Source organism: Myotis myotis, unplaced genomic scaffold (assembly GCF_014108235.1).
Source record: "Myotis myotis isolate mMyoMyo1 unplaced genomic scaffold, mMyoMyo1.p scaffold_m19_p_7, whole genome shotgun sequence".
NCBI lineage: Eukaryota > Metazoa > Chordata > Mammalia > Chiroptera > Vespertilionidae > Myotis > Myotis myotis.
Window position 1 is genome coordinate 37,999,301 of NW_023416379.1, and position 13,392 is coordinate 38,012,692.

General features: G+C 38.1%; 1 protein-coding gene across 7 annotated transcripts in view; it reads left to right on the top strand.

Moving 5' to 3' along the window:
• Nucleotides 1-12,562, top strand: part of SESN1 (sestrin 1) — a 98,913-nt gene extending 86,351 nt beyond the window's left edge. For 4 of the 7 annotated variants that reach the window (XM_036318467.1, XM_036318470.1, XM_036318468.1 and 1 more), the window contains exons 5-10: nucleotides 713-955; nucleotides 3,837-3,984; nucleotides 6,687-6,799; nucleotides 8,849-9,039; nucleotides 10,198-10,342; nucleotides 11,380-12,562. In XM_036318467.1, the coding sequence (XP_036174360.1) occupies nucleotides 713-955; nucleotides 3,837-3,984; nucleotides 6,687-6,799; nucleotides 8,849-9,039; nucleotides 10,198-10,342; nucleotides 11,380-11,466 (927 nt within the window). In that variant the 3' untranslated portion in view covers nucleotides 11,467-12,562. Of the gene's footprint in view, nucleotides 1-712; nucleotides 956-3,836; nucleotides 3,985-6,686; nucleotides 6,800-8,848; nucleotides 9,040-10,197; nucleotides 10,343-11,379 lie in introns of those variants that run through there. The other 3 variants (XM_036318469.1, XR_004969028.1, XR_004969027.1) reach the window with 3 other exon arrangements.
• Nucleotides 12,563-13,392: the final 830 nt, after the last annotated feature.

Here is a 13,392-nt window from a genome sequence, read left to right on the forward strand (position 1 = left end):
TTTAAAAACATATAATAGAATGAAAGTAGATTGGCATTCTCTAGAATGCAATAGAAATTCTTAAATATATCTTTTTGTAGAACATTTTAGATACTGTTACATAATTGAAACATCAAGAAGATACAAGCTTTGAATATGATTAATACAATATTGTTTAGTAATCAAAAATTATACAAGATTATGGAGCAGGAGGGACACAGATTGTAAGACTCTGAAGAGTTATAGACTAATTTAGGAATATTCTGTCAAGTTGTACAAACTGCTATCTTAAAAATTCCTTGAGGAGGCTGATAATAATTTAAAACAAACAATAAAAACCAGGCATATTTTATACAGTAGCTGCCCCTTGAACACAGATTATATTGGATTTGAAACTTTGAACAACATAGTTAATCCATTCATAATCTAGTATCTGAAATAAGGTAACTGCTTTTAATACGCTTTTACTGCAAAATGCATTCTATTAATTTTTAAATCAGGATTTCAGAAAATAAAAATGATAATGTATCGTTATCGCATTATGTTAAGCTCTATTGGTGAACACAGTTCATAAAAATTAGCAAATTTGGGGTCTACATGTCACAAATTGTAATTTTATGCAAACGTTTATATACTGACTAATTCTGTTTTCAATAGATTAAATACCAAGATAAACTATCTACTTTCATCAACACCATACCCCAATATTAAAATATTCTTTTCCCTCCCTAAGCAACTTTTAAAAGCTGAAGAGCACAGCTGGTCCCTTGCAGAACTGGTACATGCAGTAGTTCTACTCACACACTATCATTCTCTTGCCTCGTTCACATTTGGCTGTGGAATCAGTCCAGAAATTCATTGTGATGGTGGCCACACATTCAGACCTCCTTCTGTTAATAACTACTGCATCTGTGACATTACAAATGGCAATCACAGTGTGGAAGAGAATCAGGTCAACTCAGCAGGAAATGTTTCGGTAAGTCTCTTATTTTGTTACATGATTGTCATAAGACTAATCTCAATAATTGCTATTTGGGTTTTTTTCCCATTGGGCCCCTATATCTGTTCATTCAGCAAGTATTTATTGACTCTCTCCAAATACCCAGCATTAGTCCAGTACTAAGGGATATACAAATTTATAAGACCACCTAGGAAGTTATGTTTGAGAAATTTTAGGATTAGGAGCCACCAGCATGTGCCCCATCAGAGCCAGCTAGTACCGAAGAGCTATTGCAGTGAGAGAAGGCTGAGAATAGTGCTACACGGTGGTAGGGACTTCCTAATGCCGATCACATCCTTTTCTTCCTTTCTGGACAAAAGACACAAGCTGGCTTCTTAATTTTTTATCTTTTAGAAGATTTAATTACCCTTGACCTAGAAATTTCTCCTTTTAAAATTCTTTTTCATGTTTAATTTCATACAAATAAATATTAAAACAAATGTAATTTTTTAAAAATGCTTTCACCTCTACTTTTCTCTGGCTTTTATATTTTCTCAGTTGTTATTCCTTTGAAACAGATGAGTTGAATTTTCTATAAGCAAATTTGAGTCAAAATTCCCTCTACATTCTTTTGCTATAGTGAAAGTGCAAGGGCTTATTTTATGTTTCCAAGAGAAATCAGAGAAATAGCATCACAGCTTTCTGAATACTTTGCATAGATTTTCTCCGTTGTATTATTCCTTTGAAACAGATTTGAACAGGTTAAATTGCCTTTAACTTATATATTTGACTGTGGGCAAGTTATCTAACCTCTCTGGGCTTCTGTTCTTTCATGTATAAAGATCAAACACAAGCTTTTTGTAAGTTTTAAATGAAATGTCTCTGAAGGGGTAAAAGGTCTAGAATGGTATTTATCAGGTGCTAAATTACATACGGTGAGATCAGCACATGAAGGAAAATCATTTTCAAGGTTGATCAGCATGCTTTGCTGACAAAGCCCAAGACCACCACTGTCATCCTCTTTTGAGCTAGTTGTGTTCACATTATAGGTCTGCAGATGGCCAGTGATTATTTATCAAAGCTTAGAGGTTAAGAGATGGTCTAAGGGAGAGTATATCAGTTGCTAGGATGCTTGGAAATTGTATTATTGCTCTTCCCTACTTTTGATATAGTACAAGGCTAAAGAAAAGTACTTGATTGTTTTTAGTGATCCTTCTATTAAAATAATAGTGAAATAATAGAAAAGTTTTCTGTAGTAGATAAGCTTCCTATTTTCAGGTGTTGGGTTGGCTACTTTTATAAGGTTTATAGCCCACAGTGATGGGACTTGACAGCCATCTGATATAGCTTATTCTTCAGATACAAATGGTAAAAAACAAACCAAAAATAATTTCCTCATATAATATCAACATTTTATTATTAAAATACACTGTTTCCCTCATTTCTATCAAGTGAATCATCTAAGAATATTTAAATTTTGAACAGTTTTAGAGGAAAATGGGTAAACAAATTAACATAATAAAGGGATAATGTCAGTTGACAGAGACCTTGATTAAAAAAACAACAAAAAACCTTGGGTTTTTCTCTTAAGCAACACAATCCCTTTTCAGTTTTTTAAATTTTTTGTTTGGCTACTAGTCCTGTCTCAGGAATAATTATGGAGAGGTATGCATCAGAAGAATCATCAATACATCATAGAAACGTTTTTCCATCATGATATTATGAGAGAAAGTACTTAGTATAGGAAGGACACTTTGTTGTAACTGTTAGAATCATATGAAAATAAGTACCCACAAAAAAGTACCCCCAAAAAGTATACAGTATTTTTCTCTTAACATAGACTTATCCTGACAGTCATTCTGCAACAAATATATCTTGAATACTATGTGCAAGGCACTATGCTAGATTCTGAAAATATACTAATAAATTAAATAGGCCTCCTTCCCTTATAAGGGTTTGGTCTTGAGGAAGCAGGCATTAAACCATTATCATGCAATAATAATTACAAACTGTGATTCACTCTCTGAAGGAAAGAGCGGAGTGCTATTTGAGAATAATTAGAGTGACTGGGTTGGTGGGTGTGGGGACTCAGGAGAAGCATGTAACCTGACACCTGAAGGACCAATGGGTGTAAGGCAGAAGAACATTCATAGCAAAAGAAATTTATAAAGGGGAAACACTGATTTTGCATTTGAACACTGAGATTTAAATTTTAAAGTTTCTTACTATGTTTTATAAGGTATAAATTCTACAGATTTGAACCATCTTTCATAGTAAGGATGCAGCAGGGTATAGAAGTATAAATTGTTTGGCTGGTTTAAGACCATTTGGCCATTCCTCTAGTGTCAGACCTGTCATTACAAACATGCCACTGCTGTAGTCATCCCAGTAAGTGACAGCTGCCAGCCCCATTTGCAGAGGTCAGGTGGACAACTCCAGCCCTATAAAGGGCATGTTCATTCTTACCAGTAATTGGTAAATTGAAAGATAGGGCTGATTACTGTAATTTAGAGATGATAAACATGTTGACAATATGCCTAATGTATATAGTTGATGCAAAACCACTTATACTTTGTGCATCTTACTTGTTTAAACTGATTGAGCAAATAAAAACTAACTTCTAAAATATTTGTTTTAAATTGACAAGTAATATTAAATTTTAATTTTTAAAAGTTACCATTAACAGTAATGACATTGCAAATTTTCTAAGGTAAAAAAACACATTAGAATGTGTTCTTAAAGTAGTTTTTCTTATATTTTCAAATCTGCATATCTCTGTGTGTAACAGACCAAACCCAATTTTTGATTCACTCATATATACTAACATTTTAAGATTTATTTTTCCTATATTCTGTTAAAATTCAAAAATTTCATCCTCTGACTAGTGTAAGAAACATTAATTGTATTTTCTCTTCAGATAAGTGATTCCTTCTTTGAGGTCGAAGCCCTCATGGAAAAGATGAGGCAATTACAGGAATGTCGAGATGAAGAAGAGGCAAGTCAGGAAGAGATGGCCTCACGTTTTGAAATAGAAAAAAGAGAGAGCATGTTTGTCTTCTCTTCAGGTAAAACAACAGTTACTTACAGATAAAATTTCTATAGCTTACAAAAGAGAGCCCAATTTTTTTTTGAGAGAGAGAGAAAATTTAAAGTTGTTAAACATCAATCTAAACATGTCTTTTCTCTTAGAGACTATTGCATAGGTATTCCTGCTTATAAATAAACCAGGCAACCTAGAAAAGGAAGTTATAGTGAAAATAGCACTAGACTAGGTGGAAGGACATTTGAAAAAATCTAATTTATATACAGGCATAACTCAGAGATACTAAGGGTTCAGTTCCAGACCACCACAATAAAGAAAGAATTATAATAACACGAATCACAGTATTTTTGCTAGTGAAGGGTCTTGCCCTCAATTTGTAAGAAAACACATCATCTGTGAAGTGCAAAAGATGAGGTATGCCTGTAAGCTTGTTTTTCCTTGAGAAGTTTTTCTTTCTACTTACTTGAAACTATAATCTCATCAACTCCTAAAAATAGTTCAGAAAGGTTTAGAACAGTACAGGAAACATTGTAAAAATGATCACACACACACACTTCTTTCCTTCATTCACCATTCTAAAACCTTTGTGCTATTATGCTAAGTGTCTGACAGTTCGTTCGACCTGTCTGACAGTTTGACCAGTCGCTATGATGCACACTGACCACCAGGGAGCAGATGCTCCGACCAGTAGGTTAGCTTGCTGCTGGGGTCTGGCCAATAGGGACTGGGTGAGACTGGCCAGACACACCCTGGAGCCCTCCCGTGGTCCCTCCCCGGCCCCTATCGTTCACTGGTGGGGTCCCTCAGCCTGGCCTGCACCCTCTCGCACCCGGGACCCCTCAGGGGATGTCGGAGAGCCGGTTTTGGCCCGATCCCCGCAGGTCAGGCCAAGGGACCCCACTGGTATATGAATCTGTGCACTGGGCTGCTATTATATATTATACTATAGGACATTAATAATAAAAAAATAGTACCAGTGCCAAAGTTTAGAGCAAGCTGATTTGTTATTACCATAAAGATTATCCAAAAGGGTGTTCATACTTTCGAATACATACTTTTAAGTAGAACCTACTATCTATAAACTGGAGACAGAGGGAGAATGAGTCTGGATGAAAAGCATAAATAATTCAATCATGAGTGTGTGTTTTTTATAACAGACTAGTGACCTGGCGTGCAAAATTGCGCAGCCTGCCTGCCACTCTGCCTTGATATCCTAACCTCTCCATCCAGAGCTTGAGCATGCCTGGCCCTGCGCCCGGCCCCTCTGGCCACTTCAAGCCCCGCCCTCAGTCCCACGAGTCGCCTTGGGCTGGTCCTGCCGCCTCCAGGCGCCTTCCCGCTTCCGCCCCGTCATGGTGCCGGAGGAGAGCGTGGAAGCCTCCCGCCTGCTGCAGAGTTTCAAGCGCTGCTTCCTGGAGGCACACGCACTCCTTCCCCTGGCAGGTGGGCGGCGGGCATGCTGAGTGTGAGCGGTGGGTGGTGAAGGACTGGTGAGGGGGCACTATGGGCTCTCAACCCTGCCCTCCCCGCCATGGGATGGTCCCGCCTCCTCTGGGTGCCTCCCTGCTTTTACCCCGTCTCGGAAGCAGCCTCCTGCTGAATAGTCGTTACGTTATAAGGGCGTCATGACCATTAGCATATTAGCTCTTTATTATATAGCACTAGAGGCCCAGTGCACAAAAATTTGTGCACTCGGGGGGGTCCCTCAGCCCAGCCCATGCCCTCTTGCAGTCTGGGACCCCTCGGGGGATGACACCTGCTGGCTTAGGCCCGCTCCCTGGGGGATTGGGCCTAAACTGGCAATCAGACATCCTTCTGGCAGCCCGGGAGCCCTCGGGGGATGTCCATTTGCCAGTAGGGACCAGGCCTAAACTGCATTCAGACATCCTTAGCGCTGCTGAGTAGGCGGGAGAGGCTCCCACCACCAACACTGTACTGGCAGCCAGCCGACAGCCTGGCTTATGGCTGAGCAGAGCTCCCCCTGTGGGAGCGCACTGACCAGGGGGCAACTCCTGCATTGAGCATCTGCCCCCTGGTGGTCAGTGTGTGTCATAGTGACCAGTCATTCTGCTGTTAGGGTCAATTTGCATATTACCCTTTTATTATATAGGAGTGCCTGGCCAGTCTGGGTGAGGGGCTGAGGGCCGTTTTCAGGCTGCCTAAGCCCCCCAGCGGGGACCCTCACCCCATGAGGGTGTGACCATCCTGGGTGAGGGGCTGATGGCTGTTTGCAGGCTGGCCCTGGCCCCCAGCCACCCAAGCTCCCAGTGGAGGCTGGCTGGAAGCAGGTATCTGGGATTTATTTGTTTTCTATAATTGAAACTTTGTTGCCATGAGCTGAGGCCATAGCCGGCTCAGGGCAGGTGGGAAGCTTGGCTTCCTCCATCACCCAGGCAACCAAGCCTCCTGGTTGCTCCAGCTCCATGGGTGCCGGCCGCCATCTTGGTTGGGTTAATTTGCATTTAGTCGCTCTGATTGGCTGGTGGGCATAGTGAAGGTATGGTAATTAGCATCTTTGTCTTTTATTAGTGTAGATAATAAATATACTTTTATTATATTGCATTTACTGGTAAGTGAGCTATTTCTCTTTATAGTTTTAAGACTATTGTAGTTGATGTTGGTCAAAGAAAAGGTTATCCTATTTTTACTTGTTAATGGTAAAATGAATTTTTAACTAGCATCCTGTTTTTTAAAAGTTTTCAGTAGTTTTTATAATTATTTCAGATGATGATGAAGTTACACCAGCAAGAGAGATATCTCGTCACTTTGAGGATACTAGTTATGGCTATAAGGATTTCTCTAGACATGGGATGCACGTTCCAACATTTCGAGTCCAGGTAAAATTGCAACATATTGTATACACATACTAGTAATTGGCTTGAAATAACTCAATTTGACTTAAAATAAGAAAGAGCCACGTGGATTTGAGAAGTATAAAATGTTGCAGAAAGAAGTAACTTTTTTATGTACAGGCAGTTCCCTTAGATATGTTTATTCTACTGTTAAATGTGTATATATTATTAAAGTTCATAAATCAGTGGCTCAGAATTCAAAACACATTCACCCATAAAACAAAATTACAGTAGTGGTTAGGTTCCCAAATGATGCATAAAAACTCAAAGTTCTAATACAACTAAACAATAAATAACAGTTGTATTTGAATGTAGCTAGCATTGGTTTTTCTCCCCTACCTACTGAGCCCAAATTTAAAATGAGGCGATTTCTGCCCTGATAAGCACCAGTCCTGAATGACAAGAGAAATGTCCTCAGCCTATCAAGCATTATGTGTAGGTGGAGGGAAAGGGCTGAGAAAATCAGAGGTGAAAGATGTGTTTAAATACAGATACCTCAGAAAATAAAGCATGACAATTACAGCATCCCAAATCCCTTTAAAATATGAACTGAATGTTATTTGAGGCAATGAGAATTTTTGAGGATTTTAAATTTGAACTTTGGGGGGATTCACATAAATAAATATTCCATAATTATTTAACAGCTATCTCTCAGTGAATAAAGTTAGTGATGTTGGGAATAGAATTATTGTTGATGGGCCCAGTTTCTTTAGCTCCCAAATCATTAACTTTGAAATATACAGTAAATTTCCCCTGTGCACTTCTGTCCATGGAAACATAAGGAACTGGTGGTCCTCCAGGATACCAGGCTCCTCCTCTTTTTTTGTTTTGCAGGAGGCACTGTGCTGAGTGTTCTGCAAGCATATGTTAGAAGCAACAGTAGCTATATCCCCTAGTACCAGAATAAAAGTTGACAATCATCAGTTAGCAAATATTTATCTATTCTGTGCTCTAGTTTTATAAGACTGCTTCTAGTCCATCAGTAGAAATATATTGTATTTTAAAGGTATTTTAGAATAATGTATAAATATTTAATTTAGGTAAATATGAGTTGATATTCCTAACTTTTCCATATTGTGAGGGGCCTGTGTTAATAACTATTTTGCCAGGATTATGAAGATACTTGAGAGCTATAAGATTTCATTTCTTTGCTCAAGGAACTAAGATTGTTTAAGGGAACAAAAATAGACACAAGGAAGTTATAGTGTGTTTCTACTTGATAGTGAAATTGTATCATGAAATATAATAGATTAGAATTAAAGCAATCAGGAAGGCTGGACATTTTGTGGAGGGAGATTAGGAATTGAGATGATTGAATGGTCCAAAAGCATGGGCATTATATTCAGAGGACAGTAATTGAGTTTAGGTTAAGGGATATAGTGAGGGAGGAAGTTAGAGAAACTGGCTGGGCTGCTGTGAGCTTTAAGCAAAGGGTTCCTACTTCTGACTAGTGGGAAATTGGTCAGATTTGTAGGTTTTGACCAGAGTAATTACATGATATCAAAGAGGTGTTTTAGGAAAATACATATGGGAGCAACATAGAAGTGGGTGCTTTATTAAGTTTTGTTTGAGGTAGAAAGGAAGCAGGGAGATTTAATGTGGAAAATCTAACCAGGAGACCCAGTAAACAGGTCTGAGAGTCAAAAGATGCAGTAGGAGGAAAAGGAATGAGTGATGGATATTTCTAAATAAAACTTGAGGACGGTTTGGATCGGTGCAGTGATGGAAAAGGAGAGAGGGCTCCTCTGGAGGCTGAGGGAAGAGACAGAGAGAGAACGCTGAAAACGTTGGCCTATGTGTAAGGAAGAGAGTCCATTGGTTTTTAAACTCGCTGAGTAATAAACAACCTTTTGTATGTTGTAGTATAGAAATTGAAAATATCAGACTGGAGTGCAAGTGAAGCTGAGAGCTAGGGATGTACTAGAACAGCAGTGGATTCCAACTGACAATCTCACCACACTGCAGAGTGGTAGACATAGGATAATACTTGGCCACATTTTAATTATTCACATTTATTCTATTCTCTGTATTTAGGACTATTGCTGGGAAGACCATGGTTATTCTTTGGTAAATCGCCTTTATCCAGATGTGGGACAGTTGATTGATGAAAAATTTCACATTGCTTACAATCTTACTTACAATACAATGGCAATGCACAAAGATGTTGATACCTCAATGCTCAGACGGGCTATTTGGAACTATATTCACTGCATGTTTGGAATAAGGTTAGTCTGTTTTCTTATGTTTACAAAGAGGTATTTTCCATTGGACTAAACTATTCAGGTACTTGGAACACATATGCACACAGACACACAAGCTCAAAACAATCCCCTTTCCAGTAGCTTATTTTTATGCTTATACTTCAGAGAACCAATTTATAACAGTTTGGTTTGTTTCCTCTTTCTTAGCTAGGCGGGAGGGAAAGTTAGGGACATTGGCAAGATGCTTCCAGGGAAGAGGAGGAAGGTCAAGTATTATCTATTTCCTGACACACTTACATTTCTACCTTCTTGGAACTTAGTACCTTATAGTACCCCTCTGGCTGTTCTCAAGCTCCTTCAAAAGCTACGCCCTACTCCCATGATACTTCATCGAAGTGTAAAACGTTCATGTCCTGACTCTTAGGTATTCAGCCACATTATTATGTTACATAGGGAGTGCAGCTATTATATACTGCTTTCTGACACATACACACAAACTCCATGTCACAGCACTTTCTGATTATTTTAGCTATTGACTTTAACCTCCTAAATGGTTAGGACCAGCTTTGCAAGAACTTTCTCCCTTTTCCACTGAAAAACAAGTAGGAGATTTTAGTCCTTGGGTGTTCTAGAAATCATCACATAGTGGGGTAGAGCAGACACTGGAGCCTTTGACCATTTTGGCTTAAATCAGAACAGTGTCTCCTAAGTGTAGAAGACACCGTGAGGCCGTCTATAGACCATCTTTCCTCTGGAAACCGCCCCCCCCCCTTTTTTTTACTCATATAACCCAAGAAACTTGGGAACATGAGAAAAAGAATTCTAATTATTTTATTCACACAAGTGGATTACAATTTATTTATCATGTAATAGTACCAATAATAAATATTGTCTAATTTTAGCAATATTCATAAACCGTTTCCAGAATTTGCACCTCAATGTGGTTGCTTACTCATGATTGTAAATACATACTATTTTTTGGGCACTGGCAAATTTTTTGTTCCTCTCCCTAACTTCTGTTTCTTACCCATTTCCACTCACTAATCCACTCCCATTTAAACATTGTAAAGTTGTTATTTGGGGGGGACAGCTGCCTACACAAAGAGGGGAAAGGAATTAGCATTTACGAGTGGTTTCTGTACTTTTGTAAGAAAACATGGTTCTCACTTTGTCTTTTAACAGATATGATGACTATGACTATGGTGAAATTAACCAGCTATTGGATCGTAGCTTTAAAGTTTATATCAAAACTATTGTTTGCACTCCTGAAAAGGTTACAAAAAGAATGTATGATAGCTTCTGGAGGCAGTTCAAGCACTCCGAGAAGGTATGCACCTATTGTGGCTTGTTTACTCTGTAACTTAGTGATTCTTGTTCTCCTTCACCTAATCCAAAGCATCTCGAACCTTTCCATCACCTCTCCCAACCCAAAACATTCCAGCACAGCTGCCTCAGTTACCGCTTGGGAGAGAACCTCATGGTGCTAGAGCAGTGGTTCTCAACCTTGGCTGCACATTAGAATCACCTGGGAATCTTTCTAAAATCCTGATTTCTGGGCCTCATTCTCTGGAAATTCGGTTTCTTTGTTATGGGGTGGGGCCACAACATTAGTAACAAAGAAACAGAATTTCTGGAGGATGAGGGCCAGAAATCAGGATTTTAAAAAAATTCCCAGGTGATTCTAATGTGCAGCCAAGGTTGAGAACCACTGTGATAGAGTAAAAGAATAAAGACAGGTGGTCTGGCCCATCTTTAAAGTGCTGGCTGTCATCACTTAGGAGAAGACTGTTGTACAAGAGCTCTTTAAAAAAAAAATGTTTTGTTAGAAATACCTGGTCTAGTCTTTGATTCATCTTTATATAGAAATGATTGAATGATGATTTGACTTGGGAAATTGATATTCTAATAAAGCACTGTCTAGATTTTCTGAAATATACTTCCCAGAAGAGATGTGATCAAACAAATAAAAGCACAAAACAACTACCCAAAAAGAGCATCAGATAGCTTTTGTTTTGAAAAACTGATATTCTGGCCCAGCCAATTTGGCTTAGTGGTTGAGCCTTGACCTATGAACCAGTCACGGTACTTGCCGGAATTTCGGCCTCGATCCCCAGTAGTGGGTGTGCAGGAGGCAACCGATCAATGATTTTCTCTCATCGATGTTTCTATCTCGCTCTCCCTTCCTCTGAAATCAATAAAAATATAAAGAAAAATTGATATTCTGGTCAGTAAACCCAAGACTTCTAAGTTATTCAGTGGAACACAGAAAATGTGCTTGATTTTTGGTGTTTCTTTATTAGACGCACTGAAAAACTAATTGTGAATGATTATAACCTTACCTTAAATGTTATGTTTTATATGCAGGTTCATGTTAATCTGCTTCTTATAGAAGCTAGGATGCAAGCCGAACTCCTTTATGCTCTGAGAGCTATTACGCGCTATATGACCTGATGCCTTTCCTCCATTAAAGATGATGGAATAATCAACAGATATAGTCTACGAGGGGAAGGTTCTAAGCCCCAGGACCAATGGTAGATAAAAGAATTCAGAAATACATTGTGCCATGATTCCTTTAGTTTCTGCTGTTTTCCTGTGGAAATACCACTGTTGGCACGAGCAGTGACTGCTTGGCAGCTTCAAGTTTAGAGCTGTGAAGAAGGGTTGCCGTTCACAGTATTTTGCTTTTTGAAGTTCAAGATGCTGTATAACTGTTTTTAATACAGCAAATAGTAACTCTCCAAATCCTGTTGCTTTTATGTTTTAAATAAGATAACAAGAATTGGAGCATGCAAAGAATGGGACTTGGAAATGACATAAGCCTTTTTACACAAAGAATTTTAGGTCTTGGTGCTGCTATTCCTGCTGGTGGAATGAGTAGAGTGGTTGTTCCAGTTAAGCTATTAGTAATAAAGTGAACACTGCTACTATCTGAGCCTACATACATAATTTTTGTGGTTTCAAATTAAACTTGCATATGTATTAATTTTGTTGCATCTAAAGCATAGAATTATTACTCATAGCTCAGCAAAGACTGTTTTGATGGTAACAGTTCAATTCTTTCATTATAGTTGTTTTTTAAAATTCATAGTTACTGGATGACATTAATTACACTGTCATTCTTAAAGATTTCCTTCAAAAAGCAATTTAAATGTAAATGAAAATGTATAAATTAAGAAAAGCTGGCTATCTCTTGATATGCTGTTTCTCAAGATCCTCTGACACTGGAGGGCAGCTATCTTGTGCAGTGTTTTTGTTGCCAGCCCGGGAGTTGTGGGACATGTGGCTATCGTCTGCTGCACAGCCCAGGTGCATTCTGCTCCTGCCCACCTCGTTGACCCCACTTTAAAGATGTGCACTCCATAAATAATAAAGCTGGAAAATATTTTTAGTCAGATTATCAAACTTGATTTACAAAAATGCTGTTTGTTTGAAATGCAAACAGTTTTGAAAAAAATGTATTGAGTACTTTGTATTCTGGAAGCCTGAACTGCTTTTGAAGTCTGTCAGTATTATTGGTATTTTTCAATAAAGAATAACTTTTCTCCAATTTTATTTGCTGTCTTAATCTCTTTAAATAGTCATGACTTCAGAATTAGTAACAATTCTGAATTTCATTTGCTTTTATTAGCCAGGGTAGATTCGTACTTAAATAATGTTGTATCAGATGAGAGACTGCTATTAAATGGCAAACTCAGTTATTTTGTAGAATTCAAAGAATAGTGGACCTTCAGAATCTTAGGTAAGACTTTTTTATCTTGGAGATGACTGGCGTGGTGTCAAGCCTTGTCCTTTTGAACTGAGATGTTTTAGAATTCAAATAGAATTATTAAAAAATTATGAGGAACAAGGACTTGTTAGGGAGTTAAATATGTAACAAAAAATGACAAACAACTAGAAATAGCTCTAACTTTAATCAAAGCTGTTGAGCTCGGTCTGTTGCCTACAGATTTATAATATGTGAATAGGGGTGGGAGTAAGAAGATACAATTTTGAATAGAGGTGATACCTGCCTTCAAGGATATATACCCTAGTAAGAAGTTTATCACTAATTAAATAGAAATTGATTATTCAATATATAGGTCCACTTATGGTTACCTTACAGGAATGTATATATACATGGTCCTACCTATTGAATTTCCCTTTGCCCTCTTCTGTCTGCTGCTCATCATAGCAATGCAGGTGAACTTAACAAGTGAAGTTACACTGCATATAGTTAAATTTTACTCATTCTGCTTTGTCTTGAAAATACAAAGTTTGTAACAGATTGTGATCACAAAACAAAATCAACTGAATGCATTATCTTAGTCCACTAAAGTTTATAATCACTTAGAAATTACAAGTCAGAATAAAAATTTTAATGAGTAAAAAAGTGTTTAT